The sequence below is a fragment of the Phocoena sinus genome, chromosome 6 (assembly GCF_008692025.1).
Source record: "Phocoena sinus isolate mPhoSin1 chromosome 6, mPhoSin1.pri, whole genome shotgun sequence".
In the NCBI taxonomy this organism is placed as follows: Eukaryota; Metazoa; Chordata; class Mammalia; order Artiodactyla; family Phocoenidae; genus Phocoena; species Phocoena sinus.
In genome coordinates this window covers 103641152-103667271 of record NC_045768.1, presented here as the reverse complement: position 1 = coordinate 103667271, position 26120 = coordinate 103641152, and the positions used below count along the sequence as shown (strand labels likewise).

General features: G+C 44.0%; 1 protein-coding gene across 6 annotated transcripts in view; it reads left to right on the top strand.

Annotated features, from left to right (window-relative positions):
- Window positions 1–26120, top strand: part of EBF2 (EBF transcription factor 2) — a 194822-nt gene that overhangs the window by 11404 nt on the left and 157298 nt on the right. For 5 of the 6 annotated variants that reach the window (XM_032635537.1, XM_032635541.1, XM_032635539.1 and 2 more), the window contains exon 6: window positions 55–123. The exons of the other annotated variant lie outside the window; for it this stretch is intronic. In XM_032635537.1, the coding sequence (XP_032491428.1) occupies window positions 55–123 (69 nt within the window). The remainder of the gene's footprint in view (window positions 1–54; window positions 124–26120) is intronic. 6 annotated transcript variants of the gene reach the window in all.

Here is a 26120-nt window from a genome sequence, read left to right as displayed (position 1 = left end):
TTTCTTGATTTTAACGCATTTCTCTTACTCTTTTGGCCCCTCCCCAATCTACAGTCGATGTTGCGAAAAGAAAAGTTGTGGCAACCGAAATGAGACTCCTTCAGACCCTGTCATCATCGACAGGTAGGGGGAAAAAGTGATTTAAAAAAAAACTGTTTCTGGTTTCTTTCCTTTAGAATCTCAACTCTGAGTGTGGATCACTGGGCTTTGCCGTAAGGTTGGTTTCATTTTATCTTCAAGGCTTGGAGCTGGTCCAACATGTGTTTTCTTGTTTTGGTTGGCCTTTCTTGGAAGAAGTCAGAACCTTCCTTTTTGAACATATGTCTCTAAATCTATGATGGGATTATTTTCCAGGTGCACTGACTTCAGCCTAATAAGGCGTGTGTGGATGGTAAAAGATGGTAAAGGATGACATCTCTCCCATCTGGCAGGATAGGGTCTCAATCAGTTTCCTAGAAGAGGCAGTATATCCCAAGTTACGCAGTAACTTTCTTATCATTCTCCGTGATTGTGCTGTTGGGCTTGAAGGCTGTCAAATTAGATTATGGTTTAGAGGATGATGACAAGCTCTCTGTTGCACTGAGGGAGATTCCTTTCTACCATAGAGGGTTGCATTCTGGGTTCTATGTTTTGTTCAGAGTGGGAAAGATTCTTTGGGACAAGATGCTAATTCATTGAAATGTGATTTCGGCATCCTCAGCTGTATGTTTTTGTGATTGGAAACAGAACTTACAAACCAATGAAGGAATACCAATTTAACTTCCAGCAATCATGTAATTTTTAAGAAATCCCATATTCCCACCCCTAATTTTTTTCTCTTTCGTTAAAAAACGGAATAATTCCCTCTTGCTTCTTTCTCTGGGTTTTTGTGTTTCTAGACAGGTCCTGAAATGGATTGGAGAGACCACAGTCTCCAAAGTTGTTATTCCAATATTCCAATGAATTCTCAGTTGGGAGAATGGAACCTCTGGCATTCTTCCCAGAAAGCCAGCTTGCTTTCTTCGTGGAAAGTATAGCATAACCCTAGGAATGAAGAGGCTGGAATTCTGATCCTGTCCTAGCTTCTGACCTTGGACAAAGCACTCAACATCTCTGTTCAATAGTATCGTGAAGGGTATACCTGGAGGGTATGGCCTGTTGCTGTAGGTTTCAGAAGGTAGCTAAAATATCCATGACAGTTTTGCAGTATTCTCGGAGATCCTTGGAGGAGGATGATAGACAAATAGAGAATGTTTGCTGGATGTATATGCTGCCGGTCTTAGGGGGTTCAGGTGACATCAATTTAGGGAGCTCTGGAAATTTTTTAGTTTTTCTGAAAGCGCACAGAAGCTTAAAATTAATGAGTTGTAAGAACTCTTGGGGGCCAGCTGTCTTTCTCATTTGATTGGCGAAAAGACTGAACTCGGGAACGGTGACACGACTTGCCCGTCGTTGCACAGCTGGTTGGAGCAGAGCTGGCCCTAGAACACAGCTGTCCTTACTTCTGGCCTGTGATCCTCTCACTGCCACAAACTTTTCCTCCCAGCACTCTCTGTCCCAATTTATGTGATCACGCTTGACATGATTTCCCAACTTCCTAGGATGCACTTGGATCCTCTGGGGAATATGGAGCCCATGAGGGCAGCCTAGACACGGATGCCGTCCTTTCCAGCGTGTCCACTGAGCTCACTAATCTTCATCTAGTCTTTTTTTTTTTTTTTTTAACTAACTTTAGCTCCTCTTTCAAGAGGGTACTCTAACCTCATGGTTGTTACATCTTTTCTTGTAATAAACAACCCATAAACCAGCTTTAGAAATGTTTACAAACCCGTAAATGCTAACCCGCACCTTACATCTCATAAGCACACATCCTAAAGGCTCTGCACCTAGTAGCAGTTCTTTCTCTCAGGAACTATGTAGAACCTGAACTCGGGGAGAGAGCCGAACATGCTATACATAATACACATGTTAATGTACGTAGGTTTTTGGCATCTATGGAGAGGAAAGATTTTCAGGTTGTGTGCCTTCATTGTTTGTGCTAGAATGCTTTAAATTCTTCTGGGAAGGTGGAAATTGTATTTTAGCTGCGTCTGAAGGAGCTTTATGTGACTGTGGCGTTTAGTTTTACTAGCCTGTGCACAATAAAACAGCCCAGCGATGTCTCTGCATCACTTGAAATATGTGTTACTTCCGAAATGTTGTGCATCTACACATGGAAACATACATACCAAAGGGTGCTGTAAATTGACCCGGATCAGATTTTTAGAGAACTCATCTTATTATAAACAGATGCGTTGGTTCGGCTTCCTCGTTGTAGGGATTTTGTTTGAAGACACTGCTTGTTTCTTCACCGGAATCTTGCTTCTTGCTCCTGTCTTTTGGGCATTCCTTTGCCTTCTTCCCTTCATTTGTGGAAAGGAAAGGGGATTGAAGGCAGGGTTCCATTTGCCGGAGGTGGGATGGGTGTCTTGTGTCATCCAGGGCTTGAGCGGTGTCTCTGGTCCCTGGGTTCAACACCTGCCGGCTTAGAGATGTTGAGATGACCCATGAGCACCAAACGGGTGCTAAGTAGTCTATTTTGGATTTCCTCTGAGTAAATATGTAACTCTCTTCTTTGCCCTTGTTCCTATAATGCCAACTAATTATCTCCTCCCCCTACTCGCTCCATCTAACCAGATGCAGTTAATTTACACTGTCTCTCTTTGAGTTTTCTCACGCAATAGGCATGTTCCACTCTGGCTCCAGGGAAGCCTGTTTATTCCCTTGGAATTGTGTATGTCCGGGGGAGGGGAAGGGGCAGATCAAAAGTGGTTCCCAAATATTCACCGCCAGGGATCCCTCTTATTTTTTCCTTTGGTGAGCCAGGTTCTGCAAGATTTTGCCTGCCAAGCTGCAATTAACAAGTAATAATCCAGCTGTAATTTCATTTTTATTAACTGAAGACATACAACAGAATGGGAAGGAAAAAAATCTCATTCCAGAAATGCCCTTGATCTCAGGACTTCCCTGGCGGTCAGGATGGTTAAGGCTCTGCGCTTCCACTGCAGGGGGCAGGGGTTCGATCCCTGGTCGGGGAACTGAACTAAGATCCCGCACGCCACACGCCGCAGCCAAAAAAGAGAGAAATAATTGAAAATTAAAAAAAAGAAATGCCCTTGACCTCATCAATGACCAGTCAGAGTTTCTGATCTGGGCCAGAACCACCAGTGTTACCACACTCACTTGATAGGCTGCCAGCTCAAACACGAAACAACTTGACTTTTCATTTAGCCCACGTGGCCATGTCTTGGGCAGACATTCCATCGCCAATAGGCTGTTTGAAATATGAAAAATAGCTTTCACAACCTCGTGGACCCTTAATTGAAAATCACTGGATTGTACAATAGGGCGTCCCATCAGAGACTGAGTTCTCCATTTCCTAAGACTTAGCCCCGGACTGGGAATATTTTTTCCCCGTCTAAATGACTCCCTGCCTTAATCTGTCTAGAAACATAAATTTAATTTTTATTTTCAATTGTCTTTTCGGCATGCTTTTGTGAATTCTTGGGCAGCCACACCCCTCTCCAAAAAGCCAGGCCAACACACAGCCCAGCAGGACTTGCTGCTGAACCAGGGGCCTCCAGCAGGGCCTTCCTTCTGTGTAGAAATGCGCGCCCAGGGCGGCAGTAGGGTTTATTCATTTTGAGTGTAAAAATTCAAAGTTCCTACCTGAAGAAAACTCAACAAAACAGAACAGAACAAAACCAACAATGAAAACATAATCCATACCGAGGTCTTCAGCCTACACCTTGTCCATAAAGACCTCTGTGTGGTAAATAAAAATAAAAGGGCTCAAACGGATTTACGTTTGTGGTTTCAGAAGGAAGCACTAATTCAGCCTTGTTTTTCATGGGCTGTGCTTTCTTTAGACTCTCTTTTCTCTCTGAAACTTCTTCTGAACAGCTACCGCATCTCTGGGCTCAGGAGACTTTGGTGGTCCGTGGGAAGAGGATTTTAGGGACAATCTCGCAGACTTGGGAGAAGGAAAACGAGTCTTCACCGTTCCTGTTCTTGCAGCCCCATGAAAAGTCAGATGGGAGGAGGGGACAAGAGTTCTTTCTGAATCTTTGTAGGCTGTCCCTGCCCATGTGCACACGAGTATGATATTTTCTGTCAAAGGGCAGCTTCCAACCTGTTTCTCACATGCAAAATATCCCAGACTTTTGTCTTCGGATCCTGGACTCCTATATTTATGAGCTCAGCTTCCAGAAGGACTGTTTTAAGTTTCTGTAATTTTTATTTTATTTTTCAAGAAGCCAAACAAGCATCAGAATGATCTTCATTCAGAAGGTTTACACAGAAATACCTGGTATTTATTTGCCCATGTGGCGTTTTCCTGATATTATCTCCCTTTTAAAAACAAATTTTTTTTCAATTGTGGTAATATATATATAACATAAATTGACTATCTTAAACATTTTTAAGCGTACAGTTTAGAGGTATTAAGTACATTCACCTTGCTGTGCAACCATCACCAGCATCCGTTTACAGAACTCCTTTCATCCTCCCATATGGAAGCTCTCTCCCCATCTCCCCCTCCCCCCATCTCCCCCTCCCCCCAGTTCCTGGCAACCACCATGCTATTGATACTTTCTCTATGAATTTGACTCCTGTAGGTACCTCATATGATACTGTATTTGTCCTTCTTTGGTTTATTTCACAGCATGATATCCTTACGTTTCCTTAATGTTGCAATATGTGTCAAGATTGCCTTCATTTTTAAGGCAGAATAATATTCCATTGTCTGGTTGTACTACATTTTGTTCTATTTGTCCGTCAATGGACACGTGGGTTGCTTCAACCTTTTGGCTACTGTGAAAAATATTGCTATGAATATGGATGTACAAATATCTCTGCCAGTCTCTGTTTTTCATTCTTTTGGGTACACACCCAGAAGTGGAACTGCTGGATCACATGGTAGTTCAGAGAACCATCATGCCACGTCCGTAGCAGTTACGCCATTTTACACTCCCACCAGCAGTGCGCAAAGGTTCCATTTTCGCCACATCCCAAATTACTTGTTATTTTCTTGCTTAGTTTAGTGGGTTGTTTTCTTTTTTATAGTTGTCATCCTAATGAGTATGAGTTTTTTCTTTTTTTAGTGAAGCTTTCTCCTGCTACCATCTTGGAAGGCATCCTCACCTGCTCCTTTCCCCCCACTCTGGTCCAGGCTTCTCGTTTGCCCTCCCCCTGCCATCTGGCACATCCTCTTCCTGCTTCTCTCTGCCTCACCAGCTACCTTGTTCTACCAGAGAAGTGTTTGGTTCCTCTTTCGTCTGGACCACACTTCCTATTCCTCTCTCCGTGTATCGCTTAACTCCAGAAAGTGTTATTGGTGGAATGGGAGCTTTCAGAGAATAACCGTGGGTAGTGAAGACCTTATGGACCTTCTGTGCATGCTAGAGGGTGTGACATTAATCCTGAACACCGGAGTTTTTCTTTTGCTTAATTTATCAGATGAACTCCGTATTGATCTCTTCTTGATTTGTGGTGTAGATTCTGCTTTTAACCCCACTGTCCCTTTCAGCATAGAAGCGGTATTTGGATAGTAGTGAACTGTAGGTCAGATTTATGTCCACAAAGCCCAGTGGATTCTTACCATCCTAGGCCACTCAGGCTGGTTTTCGGTCTGTGACCACTCCCTCCCTAGAAATGGACAAATCAGATATATCAGTAGTGATTCCTCCTGAACGAAGAATTCTGTCTCTGAGAAGGATGGATAAGAACAGTACTCCACATTTATCTAACATTTAACTGGCGCTTATGGTGTGCTGGGCACAGTGCTAAGCAATTTGTGCTCACTAATCTTCAACAGTTGAGGAAAGTCTTAATTTTACAGAGGAAGAAATGAGTCTTAAGGAGGTAGTTCACAAAGCCAGCTTCCGTGGTGAAATTGGAGTGTCGTCAGCGGGTGGAAGTTATGGAGAAAAAGGGTTTGGTGTAATAGAAGGAGAAGCTTCCCAGAATTTAGAGCTGTTGAGGAACAGGAAAACCTGGTGAGCATGGTTTGAAGACCTCCTGATGAGAACAATAGAGAGAGGATCGGTTCTCTGGGAGGTGGTGGGCATCGCTGGCCTCTGAAGTATCATTTAACTCTGAGATTGTGCAAGTCACGTGCAACGGTGTGACAGGTTTGACGGAATATCGGTCCCCAGAGAGACAACGTCATGTAGCGGGTATCAGGACACCTGCTTCTGACCCCAGATCGTTCACTAACTAGCTGTCTAATGTCATGGAGGTCATGAGCCGCCTCTCTGAGCCTCAGTTTCCCTATCTGTAAAATGAAGTGCTTTGGATTAATGGGTGAGCTTTACATTACCTTCCAGCTCTAAATTCTCTGCTTGTAGCAGAGGCCCAGGTTTGGGTGTCAGGCATGCTAATTCATCATCCTTGCTCACCAATAATTTACAGGAGCTATTCACATGTGCCTTCTCTGCACAGACTACTGGGCATAGGGGAGCCCAGTGCTGGGAAGAGTCTACAAAATCCTGGCCTTGGGCTTTTTTTTTTTTTTTTTTTAGTGAAAATTCCATTCCCTCGGAGAGGTTTAGATGTTCTCACTAAAAAACTCAGATTATTTAACCAAAGTGAAAACATCGTTCTTTCATGTTCTCCTTCCTTCGTTTTCTAGTAAAACCTTTGCTTGCTTCTTGGCCATGTGGGGGGAGATACAGGTAGGAGAAGGGACTCTTCTAATTTCTGGTGCAGAAGAATGTCCCTTTGGGTTGAGACTCTTCATTGGATGACAACCTGAGGCAAGTGGGAAACAAGAAACAAAATTCCCTTTGAGAAAATCATTCTCCTCCTCCTAATTAAAGAACTGAAAAGTTGTGATCTTCATTTCTGTAATTTTTAAGAGTTATACTGTCTCCACTAGACTGACCAATCTTCCTAGACTTCAGAACTTTAGCATTTGACACAAGCTAGCCTAGTTGTCTATACATCGATTCACTCCGTCATTCATTCATTGAGTAATTTTTTCTGTTGTTCAGTTATTAAGCTAATATTCGTGAATCCCTGGCACTGAGAGGCCATCAGGGAATACCACAGGCATGGTTCTGCGCTCATGGAGCTGACAGTTTAAATAATCACACAGAGAAAAATACATTTGCAAACTGTGAAAGTGCTTTGAAGACTAGGTGAGTGAATGGTAGACAGGTTTCAACTTTCTAGTCCCATCATTTCTTTCTCTAAGAATCAACATGGAATCAAAATGTTTGTCCCATCAAACAGACCTCGAATATGCCTCCCGTCTCCCTCTGCACACATCAGTCCAGCCTGGAATCCCCACCGCCAACTCTCTGCCAATATAAATCTGATCCCCTTTTCAAGACCTTGTTTAGATTCTACCATTTGAAAGAAATCAATTCTTGTAGCCAAAGTCTTTTCATTGACACTGTCACATATACTCGCTCTCGTTAGGATGTATGGGTATTGTTATCTTTTTCCCTATGTGGGCTTGCCTTACATTTCCAACTATATTGTAATTCTTGGATGTCAGACAACATATGTCACTTAAGTCTTGACTCTAATATCATTAGCTCTGTGATGGTGTTAATAGTACTACCTCTTCCATTGAGTTGTTGGGTTAAATCATTAACGTGTGTATGGTGCCCATACAGTGCATGACAGAATAGATGCTTTTAAAAAAGTCATAGCAATTATTCGCCTGTGTCTCTCAGTGTCTAACCAGTGGCTTGGATACCACAGACACTCAGTAAATATTAGTTGGCAGATTAATCTCTGACTGCCAAGCATCAGAGAGTTTGGATGACGGAGTCTTTTGCCAGTTTATACAGGACCTTTCTTGTAAGTACCTGTATTTGACAACTGCCTAGCAATCTTACCCCCCAGGGGCAGAGTGGTACAAAACAACGCCAAGAAGAGAGAGCTAGGGTTGTAAGGCAGAATGAATCATTCAGGAAATATTTATCTAGGGCCTGTCGTGTCATGGACGTTGCAAGGTGCTCTTAGGGATAATAAGATTGAGTAGACACAAAGCTTTCCCATCAGAAGCTTACAGTTCAAATGGAAAAAACAAAAGATGTGCAGAAATAACTGTGATGGAATGTAGAATGTGAAAAGTGCCACAAAAGATGTAGAGATAAAAACTCTGGAAGAACTGAAAGTGGGAAGATGAATTTCATCTAGGCAGCGGTGTATGTGGTGAGAGCTGTAACGTGGACATAGGCAGGTGAGGTCAAAGGGCATTCTAGGAGAAGGAAAGCATGCAGGAAAAGGCATGTGGAAGGGAAAGAATTCCTTAAATCTGCTCGTTATTTTAGAGGTGCACGTATATGTGTAAAGGGGGACAGTAGGAGAGGTTGGAAAGATTCTTTGGGCCCAGATTTCCGAAGACTTTATATGCCTTTACAAAAGTGTGTTGACATTGTTGTGTTGGCGGTGGGAAGATATCAAAGGATTCTGAGTAGTACAATTAGAAAATGGAGAACGAATGTAGGGTAACCTATTCGGAAGACGTTACGATAGTTCACAAATGCGTCTCTTTTCGTGGCTCTTTGGGAATATATGGGTTTACCTGCCAAAGCTTGGGCATTATTTCCATCACCCTATACCATCAGGGATTGGGAAGACGGGCACAGGCTTCAAATTTTGTGAAATAAAATGTCTCAGTTTCTGATTTTGTTTTCTTTCAACTTCTTCTGGACATGTGTGCCTTCTTCCACCAGAAGCAGCTGGGAATCAGTTTTTTCCTTGCCAGATACCAGTCACGGAGGTGAAAGGCCCATTTTCTCACCTCTCCACACCCCACTTCCCCTCCCCCAGTACCCACCACTCCAAAGCTTTTGCTGGTGTTGCCACTCGTCCCCATGAGTATGCGTCCTTTGTTCACCGGAAAGCTCAGATCCTTTGCAAAGAACTGCTGTTGCACCATCTGGCAATCTGTGAATTTTTTAGTAGCCTGGATGTTTGTGAGAAAGCAGAAACTCGGAGGCCAGACCTGAACCATTTATAAGTAATTCTTTAGACAAGAGGGAGAAAGAACCAAAACCAGTTCACCTTTACTAGCATCCTCTCATTCAAAGTACTTGTGCAGGGCTTCCCTGGTGGCGCAGTGGTTGAGAGTCCGCCTGCCGAGGCAGGGGACACGGGTTCGTGCCCCGGTCCGGGAAGATCCCACATGCCGCGGAGCGGCTGGGCCCGTGAGCCCTGGCCGCTGAGCCTGCGCGTCCGGAGCCTGTGCTCCGCAATGGGAGAGGCCACAACAGTGAGAGGCCCGCATACCGCAAAAAAACAAACAAACAAAGTACTTGTGCAGGTCCCCTGGATCAATGCCCATTGAAACTCAGAGGGCCAGCTGGATGTAGGGGATTGTTCAGAACAGATAATGGTCCACTTCAACTTCCAGCTTCTTCCTCATAAAATTGTGTGATGTTGATTAAATGGCAGATTTGCCAGGAAGTAGGTGAGTCCAGAAGTGGAAGAAAAGTACTCTGAAATGGTGCTGTGGTAGAAATAAGAAATAGATATTTGTCTATAAGAAAGGTATCTGTTTCCAAAGTTGTCTGTCTGGCTTTCAGGGGAACAAAGGCCCCGGAACCTAGGAAAGATTGATAAGACTACATGCTCACCCAGAGAGAACTTTCTAGAACTTCCAGTTATTTTCTCTCCCTTTCTGTTTGAGCAAACAGGGCTGGATAAGTTCTTCTGGGTCTACTTTTGACCCAGCCAAGAGGCTACCAGACCAAATGGCTGGAAAATAGGACACATATCCCAAGGAGATGACAAGGTCGTTATCCGCAGATGATTTGCAGATTTAGGATTCTACCCACTAGGACTTGACTACATTATTTGTTGATTGAAATCTTGTAAAAGTTGTTCCTTTTGTGGCTCTGTTCTGTGCTGCACAGTGACCTAGAGTTGCATTGGAGGAGGTATTTGATCAGAAAGGAAAGTTGTTGAGTGACAAGATGCCCAAAGCATGTTAGGGAGCCAAGACCCAAGTCTATAGGGAGTTAGCATCTCATCAGTCTGGACCAGGTAATTAATTAAATGATTGTCCTCCAGAAAAGATCTGCTCTAATCTTAACCTTTCAGCCCCCTCAAGACCACCAAGGAGCCAGAGCTGGTGAGAAACACTGCAGCTGCTCCCGTGTAACAGGAGCTTTCGAGAAGGAAGTAAGGGAGAAATTCCTAGTCCCACTGAAATAATGGCAGGAATGGAAGACTTTGGAGGGGTGGAACCATTGGATTCAGGCCAACACTTTGGGGTTAACACCTCCATTTTTTTTAAGACCCATAAGATGCTGGGACTTTTAAAAAAGAGAACTTGCAAAATGGTGGAACGCTTAGGGTCACTGCCCCTCTGAATGCTGTTATACATAGCCCCTTCAATAAGACCTCTGAGGTGGGTCGCCATGGAGACCAAGAATGAGCCTATTTTTTTTGTTGTTGGCTTTGGGTCCAATTTGCACAATTGCACAGGATATTTTCATGATTGATTTAAAGCTAAGCACATGACTCATTATGGCTAGGTACTGGCTCTGTCATCCCATTTCAGATGAGAAAACCCACTTGAAGAGCAACTACTCCAGGGGCTGTGTAACAAGCAGGTCAAAGACTCAATTGGGATTAGAGACAGGATCTCTAGCTCCCAAGACAAAGCTGGGATGGTCTATGAAAGCTGAGGGAGCAGGCAGGAAAAGCTATGGCATTCACGTCGATACACTGCTGCTGTCCTGCAAAGCTTCTAACCAGACTGAGTTTCGGAGGACTCATCACCTTCCAAGCCAGGGGTCAGACTGATGGCATTTTAGTTGACTATAGTAGTCAGTTTGTATGTAGCCAGTTTCTTCTGTGCAAAAGGCTTTTTCTTACTCCAGAAGAGGTGAGGTTGTACGGAGGACATAGATTTATGACCCGTGGGTCGAGTGCCTGAAGTGACTATTATTCCTGTTGTATGATAATGACTGTAGAATAATCTCAGATCTGGGTTTGACTACCCTTTGGCCATTCATGCATTCACCCATTCACTCATTCCTCCCTCTCACTGAACCTGGAGTTGCCAGATTTAGCGCATAAAAATATAAAATGCCCAGTTAAATTTAAATAGCAGATAAACACGAATGAGTTTTCTTTTTAGTATAAATAAGTCCCAGTTAAATTTGAATTTCAGAAGAACAACAAATACTGAAAAGTATGAGCCTTTCTCATGCAATATACTTACACTGAAAAAGTATTTGTTGTTTGTCTGAAATTCAAAATCACTTGGGCATCCTGTATCTTATCCGGCAACGCTACCTGAATCCCAGTTTCTTATCTGAAGAATAGGGAAGGCAGGGCTGCCTTACGGTGCTGGGAAGGGGAGAGAGATGCGTGAAGGAGCTCGGAGCCCCAACTGGCCCCAGGGCCAACGAGCACGTGTACGGTCCCTCCTGGTAGTGTGTTTTCTGTCTCCACCTGGGGCTTATCACCTTTGCCCCACATGTCCGTGTGGAAGTTGATTCACACTTAGGAGATTCAGTTTGGAGGCTGAGAGGTGAGCAGGAAGCTTTACTGGGAACCAGCAGCATTTTGGGGGCCCCTCGTCTTTGCCAGTTTCTTCCCCGCAGCCCCGTGTTCTGTCTCTTCTCTCTCTTTTGTCACCTCTCGGTGCCTTGGGCTCATGTCCCGTCTAGTCCCTGTTTTATGGACTTGTCGCCTCCCCGGCATTGCTTTTGCTTCGAGTCCACCGTCCACCGTCTCCTGTTCATTCTCTGCCTTTCCTGAAAGCCTTTGTTTGGTCTTTCCCCGAGTCTCTGTCTTCAATGCTTCACACATGTGGGATTGTTTAGGCTCAAGTGATAAATTGCATGAAGTTAAAGGTAAAAGGGAAGCTCCTCTCTCCCGACTTGGTCTGGGCTGACGTTTGAACAAGAGCCAGACTTTCCTTCGGTTTAACGCGAGCGGTCCACTTGGTGCTTGCCCAAGTCAGCGTAGACTGGCTCATGCATTTTATCATCCAGATGTTGAGTCACAAGATGAAGTATAACCATCATGTAGACATCTATCTGGGTAATTTAGTGAACTTAAAAAAAAAATCTAACTTTGAGAATTTGATGTCATGTCAAGTCAGCCTGTGTAGAAAAAGGGGCAGCAGATTTAAAAATTCCTCTTCTGCTTCTCTCGTGCCCCACCCTTGTCCCCGTCTACCTCTTTCACCTTTGTTCACGTTCTTTTTCCTTTCTGCCTTCACCTTTAGGGTCTCCCTTGCTTTCTCCCTGCCTGCCTTGCGCTTTTTTTTTTTTTTGGCTGAGCTGCGCCGCTTGTGGGATCTTATTTCCCCAACCAGGGATCAAACCCGAGCCCTCAGCAGTGAAAGCGTGGAGTCCTAACCACTGGACCGCCAGGGAAGTCCCTGCGTTGCTTTCTAGTGGTGGGTCTGAACTTGATTCCAGCGCTGGTGGTCAGAACTATTGCCGTGAGCAACTTGTCCCTAATGCCTTTCTTTCTCATCCTTCCTTCCCCCTTTTCCTTCCCTGATGAAGAGTGAAATGCTGGTTTTACTGTAGGTGTTCCGTTTATAACTGTGGCTTGGTGGTTTTCACTTCGAGTGGAGTCCACTGAGCTTGTAAATTGTGTTGGATCAGTGAGCCCATAATGAGACCTCCAAACCCAAACCGTGCCAGTCTGCTGGGATTTTATTGTTCGTAAAGCTCCTTCCCTGGGGAGGGATAGAGTCATTAGGTGTGCACTGTGTTTAATATTTGGTCACGACAGGAAGCAATAATTTTCTATTTTTACGGTGGCTTTTGAGTTTTTAAAGCAATTGTCTAATTCCCATCACTGCGACTGGAAGCAAATAAACCAGACATTGACATAAGCCTATCCTGTGTATGGTTTGGGTTGAGGCCCATCTCCTTTAGCATCTTTCTCCTCCCTCTGCCTGAACTTCTGACCCCTGACGGCCGCCACCACCTACACATGGGCGTGACTCACGTGGAGCCCACCCCCTCCCCCCCCCACCCAGCTCTTCCTTGTCAGGTAGAAACATTCTTTCGCTAAAGAGGAAGTGGAGCTGTGGGCTTCTCTTTGAGAAGCCCTGCCCTGTCCTTTAAAACACTCCCCTCTTTAGATGAGAAAAGTGCTTGAAAATTTTCAAAACTGGCTCTTCGCTGAAAACGTTCTCCTCCTTTCTTAACCCCGATCAGGTAGGTGGTTTGAGTGTGACGCCTATTCTGAGAATTTCCAACCTAATGCAGCACCAAGGAAGCCCCAAGTCAAGGTGTAAGGTCTCCTTGCTTCGTGAGCATGGGGTGCTTTGGCTTAGGAACTTCTACCACAGAGCCCAGGTTCTGCAGTAAACCTAAGTACTGGCAGACTAGAGCAGAGAGAGCAAGTTGGTGAGTTTGCATGATTTCTATCCCTTGGGACAGTCCGACCTGTGATACTGGACTACTAGGTGGGAATTTCCAAGGGCATGGCCTCAGCTGCTCCCCAGCTGCTCTATAGTTAAGGCATCCACAGAGGCCTTAACTAGTAGTTACCCCATAGGTCATGGGGCCAATGGTCCACTGACTTTTGGATGGTAGCCTACCCTGACAGCAGGATTCTGTGATGTCAAGGGTTGAGCAGAAGGCCAGTTGTTTTGAGACCCATTCCGTCTGTAGACTATCTTGATCTCTTCAGCATTTTTTTTTTCCCCTAGTAGGAAACTAAAAATGAGGCGTCAGTGACATGCTTCTTGGGGAAGTCACAGCCTACCATTTTTTCGAGTTTTACAGAGCTTAGCGGGAACCAGCTGGGCGAAACTGTGTCAGAAAAAAAAAATTGTCATGTTGGATCTGACCTGCAAAACTGTGGAACTAGCTCTCAGCTGTTACTCAGATGTGATGACCTTGAGAAAAACTTCTGAAAGCTCCCTGGCATCTGAAGCCTAAACTTGTTGCACGTTAGAGAGTTCCAGGCGAGGTTTGGAAACCTTGGCCTAAAGGCAGACAACCCGACCCAGGGAGTAAATGAAAGAATCTCCTTTCCAAACTGAAAATTTTGCCCACCTCTCCTCTGAACTATTATGCCTGCAAAGGGGGAGGATGCCTAATACCTTCCCAGAATTTTGGAGTTCTAAACTGCGCCCCCCCTCTGCCACTTTGTTTTTTAACCATGGATCCCATTGATGGTCCAGGGAATCCTATGGGTCTATAATACTGTTGGGGCTTATTGTCTACATTTAAAATGGAAGGAACTGCTAAATTTAGGTTGGGGGCAGTGAAAATAAGATCTTAATGTTTACCCATCCAAGTTCATGGACCTCTTCCACCTCTAGACACGTGGGAAGTGCCGCCAGTGGCACAGTCTGTCCTTTCTTTTATCTCATCTCCACCCTCTCTGTTCTCTGTCTTGCCTCTTCACTTTCACCTCACCCTTGTTCTTTCCTCATTTTCTCTTTTTCCTCTCCTCTCATTTTGTGTCTGTCCCTCCTTCCTCTCCTCTCCTGTATCCCTCCCTAAGTTACCGAGGACTTCGGCGGGAGCTGGCTGCCAGCGTGTTTGTCGGTAACTTCGTCTTAGCCGGTCTGTTGCTCTCAATGGCCCATTTGTTTGCTCCTGTGAAGAAGAAGAAAAAAATAACAAAAAACTTTTACAACCTATAAGTTCCGTTGTCTCCCTAGGGATCCTTCTTTGAATCTTTGCTGTAAGATTTTTTTTTTTCCCCCTATGAAGTACCAAAGAAATAATTGCCTTATCGTTAACAAACAGAACCTGGCTCTTATCACCCCATACCCCAGAGCCTTTGGTGCAAAAGTTGGGCCGTGCCAAGTGCATGCATTAACCTGATACGCGAAACCCCTTTTCAAAGCTAGTCCTTGGAGGACGCTCATTGAGGGCGTTTTTTGTCGGGAGGTGGCACGGTGAAAGCACTTCTTACAGTACTGGGTGCCAAAAGAGATTGGCTGGCGTTTACACCTCTGTTACAACAGAAAAGAGTGTATTTTTCTGGGAGGAACATTTTCAGATTGTTCTAATTGTCACTGGCAACGAACAATCCTTGGAACTTGCGTCTTGCGGGGGGCCTCACTGGAGTTTTAAAGCATCCCTTGGCACAGAGACTTTTTGGTTCTGTGGTTGAGCTTGTAGCCTGTAAAACGCAAACGGATCATAAAAGCCCTAGGCCTGGCTGCCCACTTCGCCCTGTGAGAGGATGTGGCATAACCTAGAACCCCGGCTGCACTGACAGTGTGGATTCCGAGTTTGTTTTTGGAGCCGTGGAGATCTCCCATGAGAGCTCATTTGCATCTCCTAACAGTCTCTTAGCTTCGACCTGTTCATGCTCTGTGTTTTATAAAGAGTGGAGATCTTCCTTTGGAATCTGGATAAATGGTGGTATCTTCTTCTCCCTTAAATCCATGGTATCATTTTCAGAAAAGCTGAATGTGAAGCTGGCCTCTTTCTGTTCCAATCCAGCATGGGAGCGATATAACTTCGAGTGTCTTTTGGATCTTTAGACAAGGCAGAAGCGCAAGGGACCTGGGGAAATGCTCACTTTGGGGTCAACTCGAATTGCCATCCTTTAAAAGAAAAGTTTTCTCTATTGTGTCTTCTTTGTTCAAATAAAATAAAAAAATAATAAAACTGCACAACAAAACACCAAAAAGATATACAATGTTGCGTCGACATCAGATACTGACAGCAAGTCTCAAAAGATCCTTGGGGAAGCTTTTGTTTGGGGTGGGAGAAATCTTTCTCTTAAGCGTTTCCCAGCATTCTTTCAAGACATCTGTTTCTCTCATTTACTCTGCCTTCTGTGCTTTTTTTTTTTTTTAAGATAACTCTACTACTGTCATTATTTTTATTATTTTTACCCATTTAACTAAATGTGCTGAATGGTGATCCCACATGACAGCTTGTCTCAAACTTGTTTGACCTTCAGAAGTGATGACCTTAACCAATTTTTACTGGCAACTGTCGTGACTTTATTACTCAGGAGACAGTTTATTTTTGTTCCTTAAAGAGAGAGTGAACAAGAGAGAGTGAGCTTTTCCTAAGATCAAAGACAAGGAAAGAGTGAGGAGGTTATACCCACCCATCTCTGTGCTGGAGCAAAATTTTTCTCTTTCCTATCCTGTTTTATTATTATTCTCAGTGTCCTTATAAAAGCATAAATAAACAAGGTGGAATCTCACCCATGCCTCCTGCACCCACATTTCCTTCTTAAAGCATGTGGGAATCTCCTCTGTTTGCATTTGGAAATTGGGTTGCTGACGTTGAAGCATTGTCTGATGTAACCATCATATGATTTTCTTTTGACCAATATAAGTAGAGGCCAAATCGATTAAATACAAGGAAAAATAAAATGAAACAAAATGAAACAAAATAAAAGGAAGCAAACTGGGTTGATCAGTTCTCTGCTCGGGCTTGAGTAGACATAGGTCTGAGTGAGAAGAGTTAACTTTGCTGCCACCCGTCCCCCGCTGCCCTTAGCCTATATCACCAAAACCAAATCTATGTGGGCAGAATGGTAAAGAGGTCCCCAAGTGGAATGAGCACAGTAAATGAATTGCTCTTATCCTGGGGACAGGGTAGCGTGAGAAATACCAGAATAGAGCAGGACCGGCTGCTTCACCCGCCCAGCACCAAAGAGCGTATGTAGGTTTCTGGCATCATAAATCTCAAAGGCCTGCAAACCACTGTGAGAAAAGAACATTTACGCCATAGCATCCTACCTGGAAATGGAACAATTCCCTTCTAGGTTATTTATGGCAGTCGATTGGGGAAAATATTAGGGCTTTGAAGTAGAGCATTCCTTCTGGTGGGAAGAAAAAGGCTTCTTGAGGTAGTAGAGCCATGGAGGCCATTGTGATGTTGGGAAGGGGTCTTATCAAGTCCCCTATAGCTTAGGAGCTGCTGTCTGCTATCACCAGCATCCACCTATAGTCACTGCCCCCAGGGGTTCCTCTTTCTCGAAGGACTCAGCATGCAGGTGCCATTGGTCCAGCCTTTGCCACACATCAGGAAATTTCAGGACGGTTGTCCAAGGGCTTGACCAAAGCACCAGGAGTTTGTGAAGAAACCTCCATTGACACACTGGGCTAGGGTGGAAATCTCCTTTATAGATGTAGTTTAAAATTTGGATTACTAGAGCATCAGTAAGTACCACTGGTAATAAGAATGAGCGGCTTCGGGAATTCCCTGGCGGTCCAGTGCTTAGGACTTGGCGCTTTCACTGCCGAGGGCCTGGGTTCCATCCCTGATCGGGGAAGTAAGATCCCACAGGCTGTGCTGCACAGCCAAAAAAAAAAAAAAAGTTTGTTAAGAGGGTAGATCTCAGGTTAAGTGTTTCTTACCACAGTAGAAAAACTAAAAAAAAAAAAGAATGAGTAGCTTCTAGCAGTTGGGGCCTCTGATGTGTTCTCCATGTTGTTACCCCACCCCACTGCCATGGCTCTCATACTGTCTCAACTTAAGGAAGTCAAGCAAGCCATGCTGTTGACTCAGCTGGCTAATCAAGCACTTGGTCAGCCCACAAACGTGGAGTGAGTCCTTAGTAGCACTCAGCACTGTGGTTATGCCATGGGGAAATAGGAGGACTTCTGGTTCAAGGTGGAAGGGCACGGGCTTGTAGCTGGGGAAAGGTGAGCATTTATACACTCCTGATTCTCTCAGCTTATGCATGCACCAAAGAACTAAAATACGCTGGGTAGCTCCAGGGCTCAAACTTAGCAGTGGGCTCTAGAAGTCATGTTGATATTGTTGCTATATTATTATTATTTTTTCTTCTGTGGTCACTCTTATCTTCTCGGTCTACCCATCACGGGACAGAGGCCACAGCCCCGTGACCTTTTCCTAGTGGAATGGACCTCTGAAGAAATCACATGGCCAAGTTTGTATCAGGGGTCCACATTTGTTTCCTCCACTCTTTTAATCAGAATGCTCATTTAATTCTATTCCAGCACCTGTTCAGCAATTAACACCCTACGATTGGCATCTTACCCTGACATTTGCTATCTTTCCAATTAGTTTTTATATCAGTATAATTAGGCAGGGTTATTACAATGCATCAAGCAGGGTCATGGTTATTCCCAAGCCTTTAAGCGCTTTCCCAGATTTGTTTAGGGAAGCCACTAAGGGCAAATGGTTGATTAGGATCACTGTTTTTCTTCTTCATTCAGATCAGGAGAAAACTGTTTCCCCATGTGGCTCATGAAAGATCAGGGAAATATGTCAACCTATAAGAATTAGTATTATGTAGTTCATGACTTTTGGGTGAATTTACAGAGGATTATAAGTAAGGTACATAAGGTGGATGTATTGTGGCCGTTTTCTGTGCGGGGGCCAAGGCAAGACCGTCACTTTACTTGCTTTGGCTTATCAGTGGCAGGTACAAAGGGAAAGTTAAGGGAAACTGAAACCTTCAAAGTCAGCTTTTTAGTCTGGTGGGGGTCTGGCGAAGAGAGGGGAGGGGGACTGTTTTCTTCCTAATGGCACAAGGGGATAAAGAAAAGCAGTTTCGAAGTTCAGCCAGTATCTATACTAAACTTAAGCTTGGTGTTGTAATTTTTAACCCACGTTGGGAGTATCTGATGAACCAAAACCCCCAAATTTCTACTGAAAAAAAAGGCGAGGCTTTGCTGGATCCATTAGCGTATCTATCTATTGTATCCTTGACACTTGGAACATTGCCTAGATACTGTCTACAGGTGATCTATAAGTTATCCATAATATGGGTTGGAGGGAATTATTACCTGTCATTAAATGGAGTGTCCAGAATAGGAACTAATCTGTGATAAGTTAAGATTTAAAGTATATGCCATCTAATAATATATGATCATATTCTATATTATTATATTATAATGTATATATAGCACTTCTTCACATATGCCTAGGTCAGATTCAGAGAGTGTTCTCATAAGTGTATATATATAGGTCATACATTAATGTTTAGGTCAAATTCCATTACACCCAATACTAAGGTCCTGGAATTTGGAGAGTTGATCATGGCTGGAAACCGATGAGGACTTTGAAATCTCCTGAAAGAGTTTAGATTTTGGTGGGCCTGGACTTATTTGTAATGGTATCTGACTTCCCTGCTGAATTGGTAGGATGACGTGGCAATATCCAGATGCCGAGTCTGATACAGTTGTTGGAGAAACAATACCATGATTGATGGGGGATGTAATAATGCCAGGTTCCTCTGGGAGAGAATTTTACACTGTCTGATTTCATATCGACAAGGTTTTCTTTTACCTGTGATACAGAATTGTACGGAGTCATCTTGTTGTGGCTTGCCTTGATTTTTTAATAGCGGGTAGAAATGCGATTTAAAGTCCTGTGTATCAGAAAACCAGGGAATCTGAATTGTTGTAACCAGAGCACATCTATTTATAATTTGGGGGGGGGCGTCTAGAATTTAAAAATTCCAAGTACCGAATGGAGATCCCTGAATTTTTTTGCCTTAAGAAGGAAAAAGGAGCAAGTAGCATGGGTGGGGAGCTGGCGGAGTGGGTAGATGATGATTACTCTCGGGGAGAGAGTCGTGTGTGACATGATAGACGCCGCCTCTCGCCATCTTGATATTTCTTCCTCAAAATGTTGACACAGAGTAGGCGCTCAGCAAATATTACTTAAAGGAATGAGGGAACCTATTGTTAGGACAGCAGGAACCAAATGGTGCAAGTTCAGTGGGAAAAGCAGAGTGTGGGAAATCGCAATCTGGCCTCTGGAAGAAAAATAGGGAGGAATACAGCTGTTTTACCATTGGCTGTGATTGGAATGATAAAAAAGGATGGAGAAATTGCTGTCATCGGTTAATTCACATCTACTTTTTAACTGGAACTGTAGGTTTCAGTGTGAAGTTTTTGCTCAGCTGTCCTTTGGGTCGTGGCTTAAATGTCATCTCAGTGGACACTTCCTTCCCAATCCTGCAGTTCCTGGCCCTCTCTCCTGTTTGATTTTTCTCACTGCACTTTTTACCAATTAACATATTATATATTTTGCTCGTTTGTTTGTCAGTTGTCCATATTGCCCTCCCTGACTCCCACTACTAAGTCAGAAAGGCCAGAGGTTTTTGTCTTTCTGTTTAGTGGTTTATCCCTAACATCTGGAATAAGGCCTAACACACAGTTGGTATCATGACTATTTGTTTCAGGAGTAATCAACAGAAGACCTGCATCTTGGAAAACTTTGCTTAATCTTTCACAGAGAAGGTCAGAGGTATTGGGGTCGCTTTGAGTATATACACCACATACTAAGCAAGAGACAGGGCCACTTCCTTTTACCTGGGTGCCTCACCTGTTTGAAATCTGCAAATACTACAAGTAGGGAAAATGTCTCAAAGGCAGAATATATGTATCCAGGTCCAGAATAAAAACTGTCACTATGTCCATTAGTGGAAAAGTTCAGAACCTCATCTGCCCATGTGGGTTCACACTTCATCTTTGTCTGAATTGATTTCATCTCAGAAGGCAAACACAGAAATGAAAGGGCCTGTTGAATATACTGGATACATACTTCACACTCCTGGAAGAGAACAAGAGGGAGAATGAGAGCAAGGGCGCAAACTTAGTATGTATCAGGAATCGCTTAGATGATTCTCAATTTGGGATTAAGGCACATTTCTCAGTCTGTTGCAAGTTATTTATTTTTTATTGCATTTCTCTTTGTGTAGTGTTCCTACAGACCATTATTTTTATATGAATAGAAATACACTTATCCTAATGTTTCCTATACTAGTAAGTAGGATATGAATTTACATACATGCCCTTACGTAAAACTGGCAGAGGCCACCTTCCCTAGAGAGTCCCTTTGACACATCTTCCCTGTGGCTTCCTTCCCTCCTTCCCCTGTGCCCCACCCTACACGCACACCCCCTTTGACTTTAAAAACAAAAATAAAATCTCGTTCCTTTAACCAAGACCTACGACACAAGAACTCTAGGAAAATGATATGCCTGCAAAGAAGTGGGAGAAGTAGAAAAATAAACAGGGCATCATTTTTTCTTCTCTGTCTTGGAATGGGAGCAGACGGATTTGGCTCCCCGAGGTGATGAGGTTTCTTTCTTCGCTTCAGTTTTCTGAGCCTTTACTTCTTTCAAGGCTCCCTTTGTAAGTTACCACAGTGAGGTGGGAAAAGGTTACCTGCTCTGGAGAAGGAGCTCCGAGAGGGGGCGCTTGCCTAGGTATCAGTTTTCTATTGACATTATGCCCCTTTTGGCTACGCAAGCGTCCCAGAAATTTGATAACACGTTGGTTAAAAAAAAAAAAGTCCAAATAAATGTTATACTCCCCTGAGAATACTGACAGAATGGCAAAACACACCTGGGAGGGTGCTGCAGAGTAGTAGCTATTTGTGGACTTGACTCTGCAAAGATGCAGTGAGGGTTCTTGGGCAGAGTCCTTTCTGTTGATGGTGCCATCCCATGGTCACTTCTGCGTCGTTGATTAAAGACCTTCTGGGATGTGGATTGCTGTTTGGACTGATGTGTGTCTGCCTTTGGCATCGTGCATGGGGACAAAATCAGACTGAGAGAGTATCTGGTCATTATTATTTATCCATCGGCAAACTTTAAGAGTTGAGGTGGGCAGAAAGAGAAGTGACCTGAAGACCTGGGTCTATTGGGAATACAGTGGGTGAGGACAGCATTTAGAGCCATTCAAAATGGAATTTAAAATGAGAAAACAAGGAGCTTGCTCGCAGCACAGAAAATAAGTAAGGAAAATATTTCTTCTACCGTTCCTCCTCCTTCTCTCTCTCTTCTCCTCCTCTTACCAGAACAAGTTGGTTGTTTCAGAAACACAGCCTAAAGAGAAGACACTGTAGCGTGTGTGAGAGCGAGATTAGCAAAATAATCAATATAAACAATATCACCAACGGTATGCAATTTCCTTGGGAACAACCCCTGGTTACCAGGATGCAATTTCAGTTGCTTTAATAAATGTAGTTTGCCTTTATCCCTAAATAGCTCCGCTGAGCAACTGCTGAGTACTTGTTTAGGGTGGGCAGCGGTGGGGAGAGGGTTAGTAACTTTTGCTACAAATTTGAAGGTGAAGCCTACCTTGGAGACATATATGTGTGTGTGTGTATATATATTTTATATTTTATATACACACATGCACATATATATATGTACATAAATACATGCACACACAGATGCATGAAACAAAGTCAACGTGCTTCTTTTATGCAGGTAGTACAACGTTACGGACTTGCTGAGTGTGGGCAGGTAAGTGTCTACACATCAGTGCCTCTGAGCTCTGCATCCTGGGAAGGCGTGTTGAGGAGGGACCGTGAGAAACAGCACCCTCAGAGTCTGATGCCTCAGGGAATATTCTCCCTGGCGTCTCGCCCTTCCTGCGAGCAGGCATTCCGAGATGTCATAAATAAATAAATAACATTTGCCGTTGTTTAGAAATCAATTAATTTGTAAGTTGAAAGGTCAGGCAAAATATTTCGCGATTTCCGAGGCAGCTCTCAAGCTGCAGCGGGCGCCCGAGCAGTAGCTGTCAGGATGGGGCGCCCAGTTCAGCGCTCAGCTGCTCCGCGCCCAGAATTTTCTGCTGGGGGGACGGGTGACCGCTTGATTAGTCGCTACTGGGTTTTGTTCAAGGGAGAGCTCTGCATGGTTGCATTTTAACACCTTCTCCACGAAGCAGGAGGCCAGCACAGGGTGCTAAATTCCTGTCTGTGGCTGTCTGTGAAATAAATCTGTGTGTTGTGCCGTTCCAAGCTGTCAGCAGTGGTTCACCCTGATGGGCCCCTGAAAGGAGTTTCCTTTCTGTCTGTGGAACAGTGAGCAGCCACTAGGGAGCTGTCTTTAGCTCAGATTTCAGAGTTAGCTCATTAGACCAATAACAGCAGACACTCTCTTCAACATATTCACAAAGTTATATTATGAGAAGGGGAAAAATCGCCCGGGCCACCAGACAATGCTAATATTCGGTTTCCCCTGCCTCCTGGACCAGGCGAGATGGGAGATGGAAGGGCTCCATCACCTTGGGCACCCCCTCCCCACCGCCACGGCCGTGCAGGTTCCCCCCTCTGCCGCCCCCCCCCCCCCCCCGCGCCGCGCCACCTTTCCTTTCTGATGTGTGGCCTATCTCCGTGACAAGTTTATTTATCAAAGTTTCTTCCCTTCCTGGCTGGGTAGTATCTCTCATCCATTTTCTTGTTCCTTCTTAACAGGAGTCTCAGGCATTGGTATCTGAAGTGGAGGACGGCCAGGGAAATGATTATTCCATGTTCTGGCTTCTCTGGCTCGTTCTTTCAGTGCATGTTTTTCCTCTTGGCTCTAGGATGTCAGCAATCTCCTCAGATATTTATGTGAGATTCATGACACGAAGCCAGGAACGACATTTCTGAGTGGGGTGTTTCCCTGCAAAACAGTTTTGGCCCTATCCTCTCCTGAGCTGTTCAACTCTTCTCCAATAAACATTCCAGGATCGCTATACCTCTGTGCCTCGCCTGTTATTGGCACACAATTGCGAGGCTCTGCGAGATACCACACGGAGGCCGTTTGCAAAGACTCTCGGAAGCCTTTAATTTGGGGGCAGTATTTCTTAGAGAGTCACAGCTGGAGGACCCGAAACCTAGTCAACATCCAGCTGCCAGGCTTTTGCCGTGTTTGTGTTTCAGTAAACGATCTCCTCCTTGTGGATGATTATTTCTGTGTTAAGCGCTTTAAAATAATTGGAAAAGTAGAATTCTTTTTTGGATGATGGATGCTGAGTCCATGCTTGCTTTACTACTCCTGCAGTTATTTATCATTATGATGTGCGATCTGATTTGTGTCTGGTAATGCTCGTTTTACGGTTACACGTAGATCTGCCTTCAGAATTCCCTGGTGCCGCGCTCGTGTAGAACACGCTGAATATGTTCATACTTGGCTTTAGCACAAAGGCGATTCTCTTCTTTCCGAAAAATAAAAATCTTGGGTGAAGTATGTTCAGCCATTGTCAAGTAACTCAAGGGAAGGGAAAGAAGGAACAAAATAACTTTTTTCTTCTTTGAGGACAAATTCAAACTCCCACTTCATGTGCTGTTGTGTTTTTTTTTTTTCCCCCCCTTTTCACTCATGGATAACTTAAAAATGGCTCAACTTGAAATTTTCCATGTGTCCAGGAAAGCTCCTGGGAGTTCTGAGGATATGTAGGCAGGAAACACTTCAGAATATATAAGCAATCCAAAATTTGTTTTTAGTTTGAGCATGCTGAATAGAATATCACAAACTCTGCAGCTTAACTACCTTTGCCTGCAATTTTACACACACACTGTGTGTTGTTTTTATTTTTGTTTTAGTTTAGTTTTGTCTTTGAGAGGTTGATAAACGGGCTTGAGAGTAGTTTGTTTATTCTGGGATGGACAGTTAACTATGTATTTCTATATAGAGTAGCTTTTTTTTTTTTTTTTTCCTGTTTAGTTTCTAAGGGAACAGATGCCTGGGATATGAAAAGCAAAGGTGATAAAATGCTGCTAATTTAATTTCAGCATTAGAATTTCAGGCAAAAGGAAAAAATAAAACGTGAAGTGTAATTCTTATCCTCACTGCACTTTTTTTCTCTTTTTTTTTTTTTTGGCTGCACCGCGTGGCTTGTGGGATCTTAGTTCCCCGACCGGGGATCGAACCCACACCCTCGGCAATGAAAACACCGATTCCTAACCACTGGACCGCCAGGAAATATCCCTCACTGCACTTTTCAATAGAGGCTTCCCTTCCCCCCCCAACTCTCCATTAATTACAGTTATCTCAGTGGGTATTGGGGTGGTTAACTGAGTAGACTGACGCACTGCATATCTTGGGCAGCACCCCAGTCTGTCTCTCTGTGGCACCAGCAGGGTGCCTTTTTGGTCTTGAACAGTGGCTTAAACATCAATTTAATGGGCCTGGAATATGACCCCACTGGGTCCTCCTCAACCAAGGCTTCTCAGGGTGATAAAGGCAGAGCGTGTTTTGCTGTGTTATTGGTCAGATGCAGAATAGGAAGCATGTGGAGGGAAGTGCGGTAAACGAAGGAGAAAAGGTGTGAATGCAGCCGTCGTGCACATTGTGGTTTTCCGTATTCTTCCTGAGGACAGGGCCTTAGAAGAGCGTCCCTGCCTCTACCCGTATGCTGTAAATACCGCTTTATAAAAATAGACCCACACCCATGTTTTACTCAAGTCCATCTTGTACGCAATTTGTGAAAACGAATATTGACCTCGAAGATGTCCCAGGCCCTGCTGGTCATGATGATTGCATTGGAATTGGGGACACGGTCTCCCAAGTGGATTCAAATATTAGCCCAAATGTAGGACATTTAAAACTATTTCACTTGGAAACTATGCAGCAATATCTTTCTTTTTTCAGGGAAAAACACTGAGATATCTGGTAAAATTATTTTTAAGGGAAACCTGTATGTGATACTTTTCAAGTTATACCAGGCTTGGCTGAGGTGTGGAATTGGGAGCTCCTTCTCCGTGGTGTGTGTGTGTGTGTGTGTGTGTGTGTGTGTGTGTGTGTGTGCGCGTGCATGCAAAAAGTTGCAATCATGTGGGAAAGTGATGGTTCTTTAGTGGGTCAAGATCTGAGTCTGATCCAAGAATCCAGGACAATCCCAGTCTTGCAGCCCAGCCTCTGCTCTATGGTTTGGAGGCCCAGTGCGAGCCTGGGACCTCCATGCTGGGATTTAAAAAGTCTCAATGTCTTCTCCATACTCTCAGCATGAGCCTTCCTGGCAGCCTCCACTTGTGCTTTTGTTTTCTAAAAGGGACTAATTTGGTATTTATTTCTTTGCATATCTGTTTTGTTGTTTGTTTTTACAAATTGACCCTGGATTAGATGATCTTCGATAAACAGCTCAAGTGAAGTACAGGAGAACAAATAGTAAATGACAATATTGGCAGGAAAACATGATGGGGCAAATTGCATCTCGAGTTTCCCAAAGGGAACTGATACTGAAGTACCAACCTCTCTCCCTGTTCACCCAGTCATTTAAAACATGGTAATGTGAAATGATCTGATCAGTGAAATGATCAGATCACAATGAAGCCATCTTCATTGAAGAAACGTGGTTCAAGAGAGCAAGGATAAACCACAGTTCTCTAAATTATACTTCATGTCTCATGGAGAATATGTCTTAAGGCTTCTGTATGTTAACTCGATCAATTTCTTTGCTTCTACTATGGCTTCCT